At 39.1% G+C, this 16,383-nt stretch overlaps 2 protein-coding genes across 2 annotated transcripts in view; both read left to right on the top strand.

Moving 5' to 3' along the window:
- The first annotated feature begins 9,130 nt into the window (after positions 1 to 9,130).
- Positions 9,131 to 10,093, top strand: LOC136827221 (uncharacterized). Its single transcript, XM_067084991.1, has one exon. The coding sequence runs from the start codon at positions 9,131 to 9,133 to the stop codon at positions 10,091 to 10,093; it is 963 nt and encodes a 320-aa protein (XP_066941092.1).
- The window catches only part of LOC136827220 (uncharacterized), a 7,663-nt gene continuing 1,372 nt past the window's right edge, over positions 10,093 to 16,383 (top strand). The window contains exons 1-3 of the mRNA XM_067084990.1: positions 10,093 to 13,611; positions 13,731 to 14,390; positions 15,124 to 15,195. Of these exons, the coding sequence (XP_066941091.1) occupies positions 10,093 to 13,611; positions 13,731 to 14,390; positions 15,124 to 15,195 (4,251 nt within the window). The remainder of the gene's footprint in view (positions 13,612 to 13,730; positions 14,391 to 15,123; positions 15,196 to 16,383) is intronic.

Raw genomic sequence — 16,383 nt, 5'->3', positions numbered from 1 at the left:
TCATCGTCGTAGAATATTTATCCTGTGTAGGATTCATTCATTTAGCAGGCCCTTATCATTCCCTGCCCAGTAATTCGTCATTCTTCTGATCTGTGTTTTGTTATGTTAATATAATTAGTTAAGAGAACCCTTGGGTTTACGTAATCTTCCTTCATATGAAGAAGGCCCTAAGCCAAAGTATTTTCCCTTGCTTGTTTGTCTACGAAGTTGCCCTAATATTAAGTCAGATGTGTAATAAATACAGTAGATTTCTTGATAATGTAAAGAACTCCCTGCGTTCATCCGTTGCAGCCCAGAATCAAGTAAGTATCCCTTGGATATTCGTAGAAATATATATGTATATATACTGTATATTATATATATATATATATATATATATATATATATATATATAGATAGATAGATAGATAGATAGATAGATAGATAGATAGATAGATAGATAGATATGTGTGTATGCATACATATATGAGAGAGAGAGAGAGAGATAGAGAGAGAAATGAGAATTTATTTATACAAAGACTTTTTAATGCTTGCAAAGTTATTCAATAATCGAACAGAATCGAAATAGGAAGTCTACAGCCAGAATTCGAGAGCGAATACCTAGATATTCCCTAACACTAAAAATGAAATTACCTCGTCACCCTAAAGACGAATTTGTCCAAGCTTCTCTTGTATCTTGTTGCTCACTCGTCCTTGTCAGGGAATTTTCAAGTAAGCTGAGTGTTATTGGCTTCGCACCACCACCAAACTTGGCAACTCAAACTCTTGCCTCACCAATATTACCGTTACCTGGATCGCGTTAATGCCATAGTTGGGCAAACTTTCTTCCGCGTGCCATTTCGGGAATTTGATGCTTAGCAATAGCCCTGTTATGATCATGTCGCATATCGAATTAAAGTAAAGTGTATTCTCTAATCTTCGTAAAGCACACGCGCAAAATTTTAGAGAGTTATATCTACGAAAGAATCATTTACAATGATCAAGTATTATTTCATATAGAGCCAAAAACGTAAATAACAGCAGCTTTTGGGACGACAGATTACGTAATAAATGAATAAATTAAACATATTTTCGAATCTGACATATCCTATTATATATTCTAATCCTGAGGTCATTAATCTTATCAGATGGTATCAATTCATTGACATAAAGGAAAGGAAGTGTGTACTGTATTTCAATGGTAACACGAACTGTGAATAAAATGTGTCATATGTTTGTGTGCAGACATACATTTATCAACAACGTTCTCTATGATTTGCAAATGTTTTTAAGTGTATGCTTCATCTTTATCTTTATGGAAGCTCGCTTTGCAAGCTAATCATTAGGAATGCTATGCATTTCGTATGTCCAAGATGCAATGCATTCTGCTTCAGCGTCAATGTTTATTTAGCAAATTGGCTTATCGGCTTGAATAACGGTCTACAAATGCGGATCAGCGATATGACTGCAACCTGCTATGTGATATAGTAAATTTCGAACAGGGGAGCCTTGTAACCCTTTTTACAAGTACTAAACTAAGTAAAAATTGATAGGAAGAAAAATGACAACGGCGAAATATTTTTCCAACATCACAGAATTGACTTAAAACCCTTTATTCCCAATATCGAATTACAATGTTTAGTGAGTCTTTCAGACTATGAGAGCTTTCCTAAATATATTGTAAAATTATCATAAAATCCATAATTTCCTCATTTTCTGTTCTCCGAGTCTGTATATGAGAGAGAGAGAGAGAGAGAGAGAGAGAGAGAGAGAGAGAGAGAGAGAGAGAGAGAGAGTGTTTCTACATGTTAGGGTGACAACCAAATGCATTTGCTCTAACAATCCTCCCATTTCGCGCATTGGGAAGTTGATTCATTGGACGGTGTCCATGCCAATGCCCTGGCATCAAACTACCATGAATTATTCGTCGGATGCCCTTAGTACTGAAAACAATTCCAGCTCAACAAATTAACGACCCTCGTTGCGGCAGAGGCTCTAGTTATTCGGGTAGTTATGAAATTACTAACGCAATGCCTATTATTTGTTAGTTTTTTCCACTGAATCGCAATAATGAAATATTTCATGATGACGAAATCAGTTTCATTCTCTCATTCTAATTCGAAATTAAATCCATTTAATTGTTACCGACAGGGTGTTCACAACTTGATGCAGATAATAATATATGAATTATACCAATGTAAAAGAAAAGTTATAAAGTTTAGGAATCAAACGCACCAAGAATTACATTTAACGAGGATTTCATAACATACTCAGCAAAAAGCATTAAGAATTTCATTAGTATATATAGTCCTCTTTAAATTGCACTGAAAAATAATATTAAGTTATCAACAGTAAGGAAGGCCAAACCACTTATCTTTAAAAGCAATGGAGAAACGAATAAACGATAAAAAAATTCGCCGATCAACATCTAAACAAATAAATAAATAAAAACATTTTCGTCCGAGTCGAAGTTTTTACCAAATAATATCTTCTTCCACATCACAAACACATCAAAATTATCCCCGAGGCAATCAGGTTTATTTTAGTCCTTAATGCTTTCAGCATTAATCTCCCTGAATAGACGGAGATTCGAATTGAAATGGGACTGAGTACACCTGGAGAGCGCCAGTTTACGAGCTTCCTGTCTTTCCTAAAGTTTTATTCACAGAGAAGTTTCAATGATTAATTTATTATTGGTGCGGATATCCAATATTCATTTGAAATGAGGAATATTTGCTGTCCAAAAGTTCGAAAGCATGAAGAAAAATATATTATGTACAAGACGAAGATGACAATAGATAAAGATCAGAAGGTTGGCAGATAGTATGCAATACGTATGCTATCACGTATAAATGTGGCAGAAACCGCTGTTTTTTTTTTCTCTCTCTCTCTAGAACATTTGTGAGGGGAAACAGCTCCACGATGAAAAAACTAATTATCTATTAATATATATATATATATATATATATATATATATATATATATATATATATATATATATATATATATATATATATATATATAAATATATATATATCTAATATACATGCACAAGGGCACATCTTGTATAGTGATGGTTGATGGGTGTTTGAGTGATCCACTTGAAATTAAGTCTGGTGTGATTGAGGGTGGCATTCTGTCTCCTCTGTTGTTTGTATTGATCGTAGACTGCGTTACGAGAAGGGTTGAAAGAGAAACGGATGCAGGTATACTCTGGGGAGAAAATGGGAAACTTCTTGACTTAGATTATGCTGATGATAACGTTTTGATCTGCGAGACCATTAAAGATGCAGAGACTGTTGGACTGTCTAGTGAGTGGTCTAAAGGCTGGTTTGGTTATTAATAGTGGAAAAACTGAAATCATGAATATGAATACTGAAAATACACAGGACTGTCTAATTGAAGGCATGGTTAGGTACTTATTTAGATAAGGATGGTTCTCTGAGCACAGAATTTATGGAAAGATTAAAAAGGGTTCATTAGGCAATAGGAATTCTTAAAAATATTTGGAATAATAGCAATTTTTATGTGCAGACAAAAATAAAAATTTACAAGGTAACAGTTAGGATTATTTCGATTTTTGGACAAGAGTCATGGTACAGTACAGTGACTTCGGATAAATTCTTAGCATCTGAAAAAAGGGCGCTCAAAAGAATATTATGAATTAATTGGAGGGATAGAAAAAATAACAGAATTAAAGCAGTAACGGGGGTGCAGCCGGTCGGTGAGTATGTTAAGTTCTCACGCTGGAAGTGGCTAGGCCATGTGTATAGCAGACATGGAATAGTACGAGATAAACCGGGGTGGGTTGCCCTTGGTAGAAGAGGTAGAGTTAAGCCAAAGTGGACGTGGTTGAGGACAATGAGGCGGGAAGCATGAGATGTGTTGGGGAAATCTTGAGGAGTTGGCCCAGGACAGGATGCGGTGGCGTGAGTTCATCGAGGCCCTATGCATCCCCGTGGCTGCTACAGGAAATAATTGATTGATTGATTTATATACATACATAATATATATACACATATAATATATATATATATATATATATATATATATATATATATATATATATATATATATATATATATATATATATATATAATATATATAAACAAATAGGTTTCTAGATAATAAACTTTCCTCCATTCAACTTTCATGCAACTGACTCCAAGGCCCTCCCTATGTAAATAGCAGTTATTGATGTAAAACTTCTTTAAACGCCAGAAAACTGAACAAAAAATTATAATACGCTAAACTTTCAAATGATATATTTTATAAAAGATGACGAAACGTTCAGTTCCGATATGGTGACTCGCTGGCAACTGCAATAAGCTCTCAACAGTAAGTAAGAATGTAGTAAGCCAAATTTCTCCTTTCTCATGCTGTAAACATAAGGTGTCGAAATGGACACAATATTGTAAACTGTGTGTGTGTGTGTGCATATATATACATAATATATATATATATATATATATATATATATATATATATATATATATATATATATATATATATACGTATATATACATATATATACAATATATATACACACACAAATATATATATATATATATATATATATATATATATATATATATATATATATATATATATATATATATATATATATATATATACATATATACATATATACACATATATATTTTTTCTTTTTCTGTCAGAAGAGGAAGATGCACATTGATGAATTCCCCTGTAAAGTGCATCAACCCTATAACATACTGGGACCCCATTAAATTTCCCGCAAATTAAAAATTAAATGGGGGGGGGGGGCATACAGTAGACCCATCCTAAGTAAAAATACAATTTGACACGACTGAAGGTTTAGCTTTCATCTATATTCACTGAAGCAAAATTAACGCGAGAGAATAATCGGCAATACTATTCCCCGGCCGGCTTGAAATTCAATCTCAGCTTTAAATTGAAATGAACTGGGGAATCAGTAATGAACACATAACAAAGCGTTTAATTCGGTTTTCGGTCCTGCTAATAATACAGGCATTACAGATGCATTTCTCCGGATGTTTGGACCTTTTACATGGCGTAAATGGGAAGTTACATCAGATACTATACGAGTGTTATTAGCCTGGAACAGAGGATAATGCTTGGCACGTAGCAAGAAAAAGAAAAAAATCCCTTTTACATCAATAAAAAAGTTTCGTAAACACATGACCTTGTGAAGTCCTGTATTTTGTCTACATTATGAAATATTAGAGTTACATGTAAAATCTGAAATACCGCCTCTGCAAAGAGAGGTAGATTTAATATTTATTCAGTTTCCTAATTAATTCTAGTGAAAATGTTTCTGTCCACAACAGTTATGGTTATGACTCATAGCTCTAGTCCATATACAGCGATAAATTAAAGCTTTAAAGAGGAAAAGTTTTTCTGAGAAATGTACAGTATATATATATATATATATATATATATATATATATATATATATATATATATATATATATATATATATATATATATATATATATATATATAATCATAAAAAGCTACACACACAAATATCAAATTCACTAGGTTTTCACCGAAGGAATTTATATAAGTGATAAATGAAACCCATTCAACGAACGTTACCACCGCGCCATCAAGAGAGGTGGTAACGTCCACTGGAGTCGTTGAATGGGTCCATGTCAAGGGTTCGCGTCCCAGTGTACCTGTTCATTTATCACTTATATAAATTCCCTCGGTGAAAATAATCGGAGATACTCACAATTTTTTTGTAGCTTCATGATTGTATATAAATCACGGTGTGATAAAAAAATTTCATATATATATATATATATATATATATATATATATATATATATATATATATATATATATATATATATACATATACACACAATCAAGTCATAGGTTTTGTGAAAGAAAGAAATAAGCAAGTACCAGCCACCAATAAACAGTCACATTTTTAGTGACAACACATGCACAGTATATACCATGCAGCTGCATAACTATACCATTATATGACTGTGCACCGTATTTCTATGCGAATATGTGTAATCCTTTGTATGCATAACACGCCTCTTAAATTAACTGTCGGGAAATTGAACAGTTCACTCTGTTTAACCGAGACCCGAACAATATACAAATGAATATCATAAGTTTGTCTGTCATGTTTTGCTTAAAATATTTATGAACCTAAAACAACGAATGGTCCAAATAACCGCCCCCCAAAAAAAAAAAAAATCTCGAGACGATTATCTGGATCAAACGTGGCAGTGTTTCATTTGATACTCTGTTAATCGCATACGCATTAATAGCTTGAACCAGATGCATCCCCTAAAGTTATAAAGGATATAAATTATATTTCTATCGACAGGGAATAATTTCCTGCTTTACTACCACACTGTCGACGCGGGAAAAGCCAGGCATTTTTTTTTTCGGCGCGACTGTAAACAACCATACCCAGCGCGGTCATAAACAGCCATTTTCGCGGCATAGGAAAGATTCGTAACTGAATTTCGGCTCACTTGATATAAGTGCATGGTCTTTCCCACCTCAGATTAAAATAAAAAAAAGAAAAAAAAAAGATTTACAAATGAACAGGTCCCCTTGTTGGACTCTATAAGGATGATTTGGGACGCTTTACCTTTTTCCTTCCCCTCTATATGATGAAAAAAAAAGAACCATTGGAACATCTCCCCCCGCTGCCCAGTCAACTGTGTGGGACCAAGGAAAGACCTTTTTTTTGAAAGCAGCCGCGGAGAGCAGCAGTCCACTTATATGACTCGGGGAGAAAATTGAGTGATTGAGGAGGTAAGCGCCATTGTGCACTGAGATTTATAGACTAAGAGGCGGGGTTGCTGCTGACGAATACCAATTAATAACAACAGAGCAGTAGATACAATAAAAATACAGAACTTGTTTGCCGAGTATTGTTAGAGGTCAGGTGCATAAAGTTAACAATGGCGTTCCCACTTCAGGAATGTATGAAGTCAGCAGGCCATGGGGGAACTGCGAAAGAAGGTCCTAACAGTGGGAAAGCAAACGATTTGGTAAGTAATAAAGGGTATTATTTTGTTAGTTGAGAAATCATCATGGGTTATTTTGCCAAGAGATCGTCATAATTTGATAATGAATTAACGCATAAGAGGTCGTAAGGGGTTAGACTAGCTTGAAACGTGCACGTGGCCTGGGATAACGGACGGGTAGAGCTCGCTCATAGCATTTTCATTCATTGAAGAGTATGGCCATGCTTATAATGTATATTCCCTAAAAGATTCTATGTGCAACTTTAGTTATTTAATTGTTCTATGTGCAACTTTAGTTACTTAATTGTTCTATGTGCAACTTTAGTTATTTAATTGTTGTAGTAATGAATGAGAAATTGACAATGTAAGTTAATGATTTACCTGTCTTAGTGTAAAGAGTTTTCATTTGATTAAAAATACAGAATTGTCACTACTGTGAATATTTATGTTATGTTCATTTTTCAGTGACCGATTGCGATTGTGCTTGTAATAAAGTCAAGCGCGTGCCAGTCGATGTTTCAGTCAATACCCACTCAGGGCCCTCTACAGTCACAAATCGTTTGGTTCCCTCCCCTGGCGAAGCTGAGCGGAGAAGAAGAAAGGACAAGGGGTTAGCAAGTTTTCAAAATACGACCGCTGCCACGCTGCGCCCAAGGAAGAAGAGGAGGGCGAAGAAAGCTAAGTCTACGCATGTGTGAAACCCTTGTCGATTTCATCATAGCGAAATTTCAGCATGATGATTATCATAGGTGTCGTCATAATCGATAAGTCGCTTATGAGTGACGTGGTTTGAATGCTAGTTAGGAACATTGTTATAAACCGCCAAAGGAGAGGGGTGATTTGTCAGAGGTGTCAGCGCAAGTGAAATACTAGTTATCAGGGACATGGTGGTCCTACAACGAATGCATTCAGTTCGTGTATCGTCGACGGTGTTAGGGGGAATTCATTAGAAGTGTCGGCAAAAGTAACATTAATTTGCAAGAAACAGGTCGATTCTTCAGTGGATGCATTAAAATGTTCATGAGCGAGGTTTAACGAATTTTGGCATCTCATTAATATTTAACAGTTATTGATGAAGGTAGACCTTTAAAGCCCAGTATTCTGATGTCTGCTTAAGTTTATTTCCACTGGAGGGCCGTTAAGGCAGTAGTGAGGGGCTGGTTGAGTTATGGTAATTAATTTTGTTTTGGGATAATCTTGTACGTTGTCTTGCGTGAGAAACATTTGGGTCATTTAATGTGAGGATTGTTGGTTGCTGGGCGGCGGTTTATGTGCGTAAAGTATATTTAACTAGGGTTCTTACAATCTTACCTTTCAAAAAAAAAAAAAAATTATATATACATAGCTATACATTGTGACGGTTTCCAGATTTGGGCCGTTTCTCCTGGGAGGGACGTAATTTTGTGGTTGGTATGCATGACTAAATCTTGGTGAGTTTGTTCAGTGTAAGGCCTAGTTTGGCAAATTTTGTGGGATTGTGGTGTCCTAGCTGGGAACCTTGATGAACCACAGTAAAGGTTAGTAGCAATTAAAGGGGGTGGGCATGCTTAAGCTGGAAGAACAGTCCAACATGTTTGAAGCCTCGTTGGGTATTAATTCAGGTTTGTAGGATGATTTCCCACAGTCCATTTGCTGTGTGCAGCAGGGCCTAAGTACATAAGTGTGGCAATAAATGGCACTTGAGGTCTGGGACACAAAACATTGATAAATTCAGGGTTGCTCTCTAGGCTTGGAGGATCTTTGTGACGTCGCAACCGAATAACATATTGGTAGTAGTCTCCATTGAGTGGTGCAGGTTCTTGGCAACTCATTTGTTAGGTTAGCTACGGTTCACCGAGGGAATTTGTTAGCTCATAGGGAGTGGCCAGAGCGGAATCTAGGAAAATGGAGACCCTTAGAGTTGCGCAGTTGAGGGAAGGTTTGAGAGCTATCCTCCCAATGTTGAATTGTATCAGTCTGAGGCAACTCTGGCAGGAGTGTTCAGGACTTTTAAGAGAACTTCAATCAGGACCACGAGGCAGGAGAGGACATTGGGCTCATCACCGATGAACCTCAAAAAGCATCATGCACAGAAGAGGAAGAACATTTAAATATGGGGGATAGTGCATCAGTTATTAGTAGGCAATCTGTTGCTTCAGGGGCTCTAGATGGTCGACGTGAGTTCCAGTGGGAGTAGGCGTGCACTGGCAGCTGTTACTAGAGCCAGGTTAGAGGCAAAATTACAGAAGTTGGATGAGTTGCAGGCCATAGAGCGAGAGGAAGAAAGATTAAAACGAGAGGAAGAAAGATTAAAACGAGAGGAAGAAAGATTAAAACGAGAGGAAGAAAGATTAAAACAGAAGAGGGAGAAGCTTAGGTTGGAAGCAGAGTTAGCTGAGGTAGTGGCAGAGGAGAAGGTTCGACAACAATTTGATGAAAATGCCAAAGAAGTAACTCCCGTTACTAGGGTAAGGGTGCACATGGACCCTGACACAGGCAGGAGTGAACAACCCATGACTTTGGGTACGGAGGCGCACGAAGCCAACTTAGGTGGGAATGGTAGTTCAGCTGGGAATCACCAAAGGGACTTGAGTAATAAGGAAATCATGCAGGCATTAATCTCCTGCAGCCTCAAAACCTTGATGCCCAAGCAGGATATAGCTAAGTTTGATGGAGATTATACCAAGTATTTTAGGTTCATCTGCTCATTTGATAATGTGTTTAGCAGCCAGTTGACAAATGATAAGGAAAGGCTGAGGTATCTGGATTTATACACAACAGGTAGGCCAAATGAGATAGTGGCAGCTTGTCTCCACTTAGATGTTTCAGAGGGTTATAGGCAGGCAAGAAAATTGCTGGAGGAGCGATATGGCGACCTCGAGCAAATAGCCACTGCGTACGTGGATAAGGTAGTCAAATGGAAGGACATGGGGGAAAACAATGCGGAAGACTTTGATGAGTACGCAGTGGTGTTAAAAACTTGCAGAAATGCAATTTTGTGTGTCCCTTATGGAGAAGCTGAATTGCAGAACCCAAAAACAATGAGGTTGATCCTGCGCAAATTCCCCTCTAGCGTGCAGGATCGATGGTGTAGGGTTGCCGATAAATTAGCGAGAAGAAGCGGACTGTGATGTTTGATGATTTAGTTAGTTTTATTGAAAGGGAGGCTAGGGTCTTAAAAATTCCTTTGTTTGGGCGCCACCTGTACGAGAGTGGTAAAAAGGGGGCCACCCCCAAGTTAGGAGAAGGTTCAGCATCAAGCAAATCTGAGAGTTTAACAAAGGCGAGGAAGGTTTCATGTAACAAAATTGGGAATGCCCCGCTTTCATGTTGGCACTGTAAAGGACCACATCTTGTAGACGAATGCGACCAAATAGCTAAGATGGGACACGAGGATAAACTGGTTACCATTAAGGAATTGAGGCTTTGCTTTGGTTGCTTGAGAAGTGGTCATATGTCCCAGTATTGCAGAAACAAGAAAAGGTGCAACATATGCAATGAATACCATCCAACTCTGTTGCACCGACACCAGGAAGTAGAAGTGGTGGAGCCTGAGAGCTCAAACAGGGCCTTGGTGGTTCAGGGGGAAGGTACACATGACAAAATTGCTATGTTCAGGGCAGTCAGGGGGGGTAGCACTGGCACAGGGATGTCAGTTGTGCCAATAAGGGTTAGGTCCAGGGAGGGAAGGGAGGTTGTGACGAGGGCATTCTTGGACAATGGGAGTTCTACATGCTTTTGTTCAGAGGCCTTAATGAAGACCTTAGGCTGCACTGAGACGCAAGACATTAGGGTGAATGTTGAAACCATCAATGGCGCAGGGAAAATTGCATGTAGCCTAGTCTCAGGATTGTCAGCATTGGACTATGATGGTAAGAATTGCATTACACTGCCCCCAGTGTTAAGCACCTCACGCATACCTATAGATGAGTGTGATGTCAGAGCAGGAGATCTGGAACGATGGCCACATTTCCAAGGAATAGACATCCCAGATGTGGACGCTGAAGTAGGGTTATTAATTGGGAACAATGTTCCTCATTTACTCGAGCCGAGGGAAGTCATCAACTCAACCTGCCTCCATGAGCCACATGCCATACGAACATTATTGGGCTGGGTAGTCAGTGGGGCAAAGGACAAGAGGTGTCAAGAGCACGTCAATAGGATCCAGGTGACAAGCAGGTGTTTAGAGTTAGACCGCATGCTGGTGGAAGATTATAATCGCGACTTCCAGGACGTGGCATCTCCCAAAAGGGAAATGTCCGCAGAGGATAAGAAATGGCTAGATCTAATTCAAAGGGGGGTTAGAACTGTAGGTGAGGGTTATGAGGTGCCATTGCCTCTGCGTGACAATCTTGGATCCTTGCCAGAAACAAGGGACATTGCATTGCGCCGTATGCACAGCCTTCGTAAAAGGTTAATGAAGGACAATGCCTATGCTAAGCAATATAGTACCTTCATGACCGAGATGCTACAGAAAGGATATGCTGAGCGAGTGACCTCAGCCAGCCAGGAGAATGTATGGTACATCCCTCATTTTGGTGTACAACATCCAGACAAGCCAGACAAGGTCCGTGTTGTATTTGACTGCGCGAGCAAGGTGGAGGGCACGTCGTTGAATTACCTAATACTGCAGGGACCCGATATGATGAACTCTTTGCTAGGGGTGTTGGTTAAGTTTAGGGGAGGTCTGTTTGCCTATACAGGGGATATAAATACAATGTTTTACCAGGTACGGGTACCAGAACATCAGCGGGACTATCTTAGGTTCTTTTGGTGGGAAAATAGTTTCAATGAGGAGCCAACTGAATTTAGAATGGCTGTACATCTGTTTGGGGCCTGTTCATCGCCAAGCATTGCAAACTTCGTGCTGAAACAGACAGCCAGTGACTTTGGGGATGGGTTCTTGGAGGGAGCAAGGGACACTGTGGCTAACAATTTCTATGTAGATGACTGTTTGAGAGCTGAGGATCGCCAAGATGCCTTGTTAAGTAATTTGTTTGAGGTTAAGGAGCTTTGCAAGAGAGCAGGTTTTACACTGACAAAGTTCAGTAGCTCGTGTGTGGAGGTTTTGTCATCCATCCCAAAGGAGTGGCACAGTAAGGGTATTTCAGGGTTTATAGATGGATCAGGGTCACATAAGACAAAGGCATTGGGAGTGCAGTGGGACTTGGCCACTAATGAATTGGGTGTCCAGACAGAGATAGTTTCAGTTCCAAGGACTAAACGTGGCTTGTTGTCCACCATAGCATCGATTTATGACCCCCTCGGCATATGGGCACCAATTTTAATTGAGGGGCGGATAATTGTGCAGGACTTGTGTAGACTGAAGATAGGCTGGGACATGGAATTGGACTCCGATACCACTGACTGCATTAGGGTGTGGGTGAACAAGTTGAGTCAGACTAGAGGGATGAGTGTGCCAAGATGCCTAAAGGTTATTGGGTGGGAGTCAGCTACCTTAGTACAGCTACATTTGTTCTCGGATGCAAGCATCATGGCTTTAGGAGTAGTGGCATACTTGCGAGCTGCAGATCAGTGGGGAAATGTATCTTGTAGATTCATTATGGGAAAAGCAAGGGTAGCGCCACTGAAGAATGTTTCAGTACCCCGCCTAGAGCTTAGTGCAGCTGTACTAGCCGTAAAGCTTGGAGCCACAATTCTGGCCATGATAGATTTCAAGGTGGATGAGGTCTATTATTGGACAGATTCATCAACTGTCCTGTGGTATATTAAGAATGATCAAGCAAGATACCAGACATTTGTGGCGAATCGTGTTTCTAAGATAAGGGATGGCAGTGATCAGAATCAGTGGAGATATGTTAACTCTGAATGGAACCCAGCCGACGATGCATCACGTTCCAAGCAGTCCAAAAGGTGGAGAACAGGGCCAGATTTCTTGTTGAAGGAGGAGTGTTTTTGGCCAACAGAGCCAGCTCACATGTCCAACAGTGTGGAAGGATTAGAAGTTAGGCGTGAGATAGGTCCCAAAAAGGCTCAAGTCTGCAAAACAATTAGCTCCAGGGTTGGGTCGGGCCATAGGCAGATGGGTTTGCATAAAATCATCCACCGCTACTCACAGTGGATCAGGCTCCTCAGAGCCGTGGGTTGGTTTATACTATTTGGTAGATATTTAATGTACAAACACAGGCAGCAGCTTAGCGAGCTAAATATACAATTGTCCACGCAAGTTATGAGCTTGGCAGAGAATGTGGTTGTCCAGGTGGCACAGCGTATTGATTATGAGGTAGAGATATCAAGTCTTCATAAGGGTAACACCATTAGGGTTTCCAGCTCCTTAAGAAGATTGAAACCAATCCTGAGAAATGGGCTGTTGTGCGTCGGAGGGAGATTATCACTGGCAAATATCGCCCCGAGCGAAAGGCATCTAATTATATTGCCATATAAGGGTCACTTGACTGACATGGTCATCCAGTATTATCATGAGCATTCCAACCATATGGGGATAATGTATGTTCTGGGTCTAATGAGGGAGAAATTTTGGGTGGTTAAGGGCAATGCAGCAGTGAGGCGTGTGCTAGGGAAATGCATCAAGTGTCGAAAGGCACATGGAAAGGTTATTGAGCAGCAAATGGCTGATCTACCACCCGATCGCGTGGAGGCAGGGAAGCCTCCCTTCTATCGCAGCGGGGTAGACCTTTTTGGACCATTCTTCATAAAAGGGGCAGAGCGCAGATAAAGCATTGGAGTTATATTCACCTGCTTGAACATGAGGGCCATTCACTTGGAAGTAGCTTCAAATCTCATCAGACTCATTCATTAACGCCTTCAGGAGGTTTTGGCCGTCGTGGACAGGTTAAGACGATTAGATGCGACTGCGGCACTAATTTTGTGGGATCACGGAAGGTTCTCGACTCCAGTTATGAGTTCTTGGGAGACAACAAGGTACGAAACAAGTTGCTCCAGGCTGGGGTGGAATTTATTTTCAATCCTCCAGGTGCCTCGCATTTTGGAGGAGCATGGGAACGATTGATAGGTACTGTGAGGAGAGTCCTAGATGTAGTCATGGGAACACAGCAGTTGGATTATGAAGGACTGTGTACTCTCTTATGTGAGGTGGAAGCAACAGTTAATAGTAGGCCACTTACCATTGTCACCTCACACAGTAGAGACCCAGCTCCACTCACACCAAACAAGCTTTTAAACATGGGAGATTCACCTGCAGGGTGTGACATCGCAACAGGTAGCTATTCTAGGCAGAGATGGAAGCAGGTGCAGTATATGGACGAGCAGTTCTGGGCACGTTGGAAATGCGAATACCTGTTGGGGTTACAACAACGACAGAAATGGTTCAAAGAGCGCCGGAACGTCAGGATAGGAGATGTAGTCCTTATGGTCAACGAAAACATAGCCCGCTGCCATTGGCCATTGGCTCGGGTAGTGCAGACAAAAGTAGGGGTAGATGGATTGGTTAGAATGGTGACTGTAAAAAGGGGGGGCAAAGATTATGACAGACCACTGTCGAAGCTTGTTTTAATTCTAGAGGAAGAGCGTGACCTAGTGGCCGATACCAAGCAATAGGTGTTGAAACCCCTTGCCGCCAAGAGGTTTCAAAGGGGCGGGTGTCGACGCGGGAAAAGCCTGGCATTTTTTTTTTCCTCGGCGCGACTGTAAACAACCATACCCAGCGTGGTCATAAACAGCCATTTTCGCAGCATAGGAAAGATTCGTAACTGAATTTCAGCTCACTTGATATAAGTGCATGGTCTTTTCCCACCTCAGAGTAAAATAAAAAAAAAAAAAAAAAAGATTTACAAATGAACAGGTCCCCTTGTTGGACTCTATAAGGATGATTTGGGATGCTTTACCTTTTTCCTTCCCCTCTATATGATGAAAAAAAAAAGAACCATTGGAACATCTCCCCCAGCTGCCCAGTCAACTGTGTGGGACCAAGGAAAGACCTTTTTTTTGAAAGCAGCCGCGGAGAGGAGCAGTCCACTTGTATGACTCGGGGAGAAAATTGAGTGATTGAGGAGGTAAGCGCCATTGTGCACTGAGATTTTTAGACTAAGAGGCGGGGTTGCTGCTGACGAATACCAATTAATAACAACAGAGCAGTAGATACAATGAAAATACAGAACTTGTTTGCCGAGTATTGTTAGAGGTCAGGTGCATAAAGTTAACAATGGCGTTCCCACTTCAGGAATGTATGAAGTCAGCAGGCCATGGGGGAACTGCGAAAGAAGGTCCTAACAGTGGGAAAGCAAACGATTTGGTAAGTAAAAAAGGGTATTATTTTGTTAGTTAAGAAATCATTATGGGTTATTTTGCCAAGAGATCGTCATAATTTGATAATGAATTAATGCATAAGAGGTCGTAAGGGGTTAGACTAGGGTGAAACGTGCACGTGGGCTGGGATAACGGACGGGTAGAGCTCGCTCATAGCATTTTCATTCATTGAAGAGTATGGCCATGCTTATAATGTATATTCCTTAAAAGATTCTATGTGCAACTTTAGTTATTTAATTGTTCTATGTGCAACTTTAGTTTAGTTGTTCTATGTGCAACTTAGTTATTTAATTGTTCTATGTGCAACTTTGGTTATTTAATTGTTCTATGTGCAACTTTAGTTATTTAATTGTTCTAAGTGCAACTTTAGTTATTTAATTGTTCTATGTGCAACTTTGGTTATTTAATTGTTCTATGTTCAATTTGGTTATTTAATTGTTCTATGTGCAACTTTAGTTATTTAATTGTTCTATGTGCAACTTTAGTTATTTGTAGTAAATGAATGAGAAATTGACAATGTAAGTTAAGTTTACCTGTCTCAGTGTAAAATGAGTTTTCATTTGATTAAAAATGCAGAATTGTCACTACTGTGAATATTTATGTTATGTTCATTTTCCAGTGACCGATTGCGATTGTGCTTGTAATAAAGTCAAGCGAGTGCCAGTCGATGTTTCAATTAATACCCACTCAGGGCCTTTTACACACACACACACACAAGTATATATGTGTGTGTGTGTGTGTTATCGATCGATCTATCTCCCATCTACCTATCTACATAACTTTATAAACATAAAACACACAAATATATGAGTGTATACTATCTCCCATCTACTTATCTACATATATACTTTAAAACATATAAACACACAAATATATACATATATGTATATATACAATACATGTACATACACACACACATATACACACACACACACACATATACACATATACACACATATACATATATACATATATATATATATATATATATATATATATATATATATATATATATATATACATATATACATATATATATATATATATATATATATAAAGATAGGCATAAATAAATTATGGCAATAAATAAATGGAGTTTAATAGACAAAGTTTCGTCTAACTTCAAGATGACAGCATCTTTGAACAAATGCGAGATGTGAAGTCGAAACAGAAA

This window comes from Macrobrachium rosenbergii, chromosome 41, assembly GCF_040412425.1.
Source record: "Macrobrachium rosenbergii isolate ZJJX-2024 chromosome 41, ASM4041242v1, whole genome shotgun sequence".
NCBI classification, from domain to species: domain Eukaryota; kingdom Metazoa; phylum Arthropoda; class Malacostraca; order Decapoda; family Palaemonidae; genus Macrobrachium; species Macrobrachium rosenbergii.
Note: the sequence above shows the minus strand (reverse complement) of the source record. Positions and strands in the feature narration are given on the sequence as shown.

What these genes read in the sequence shown, in the direction of transcription:
- LOC136827221 (XM_067084991.1), top strand. Translation starts at nt 9,131, where the DNA reads ATGGTCGACGTGAGTTCCAGTGGGAGTAGGCGTGCACTGGCAGCTGTT.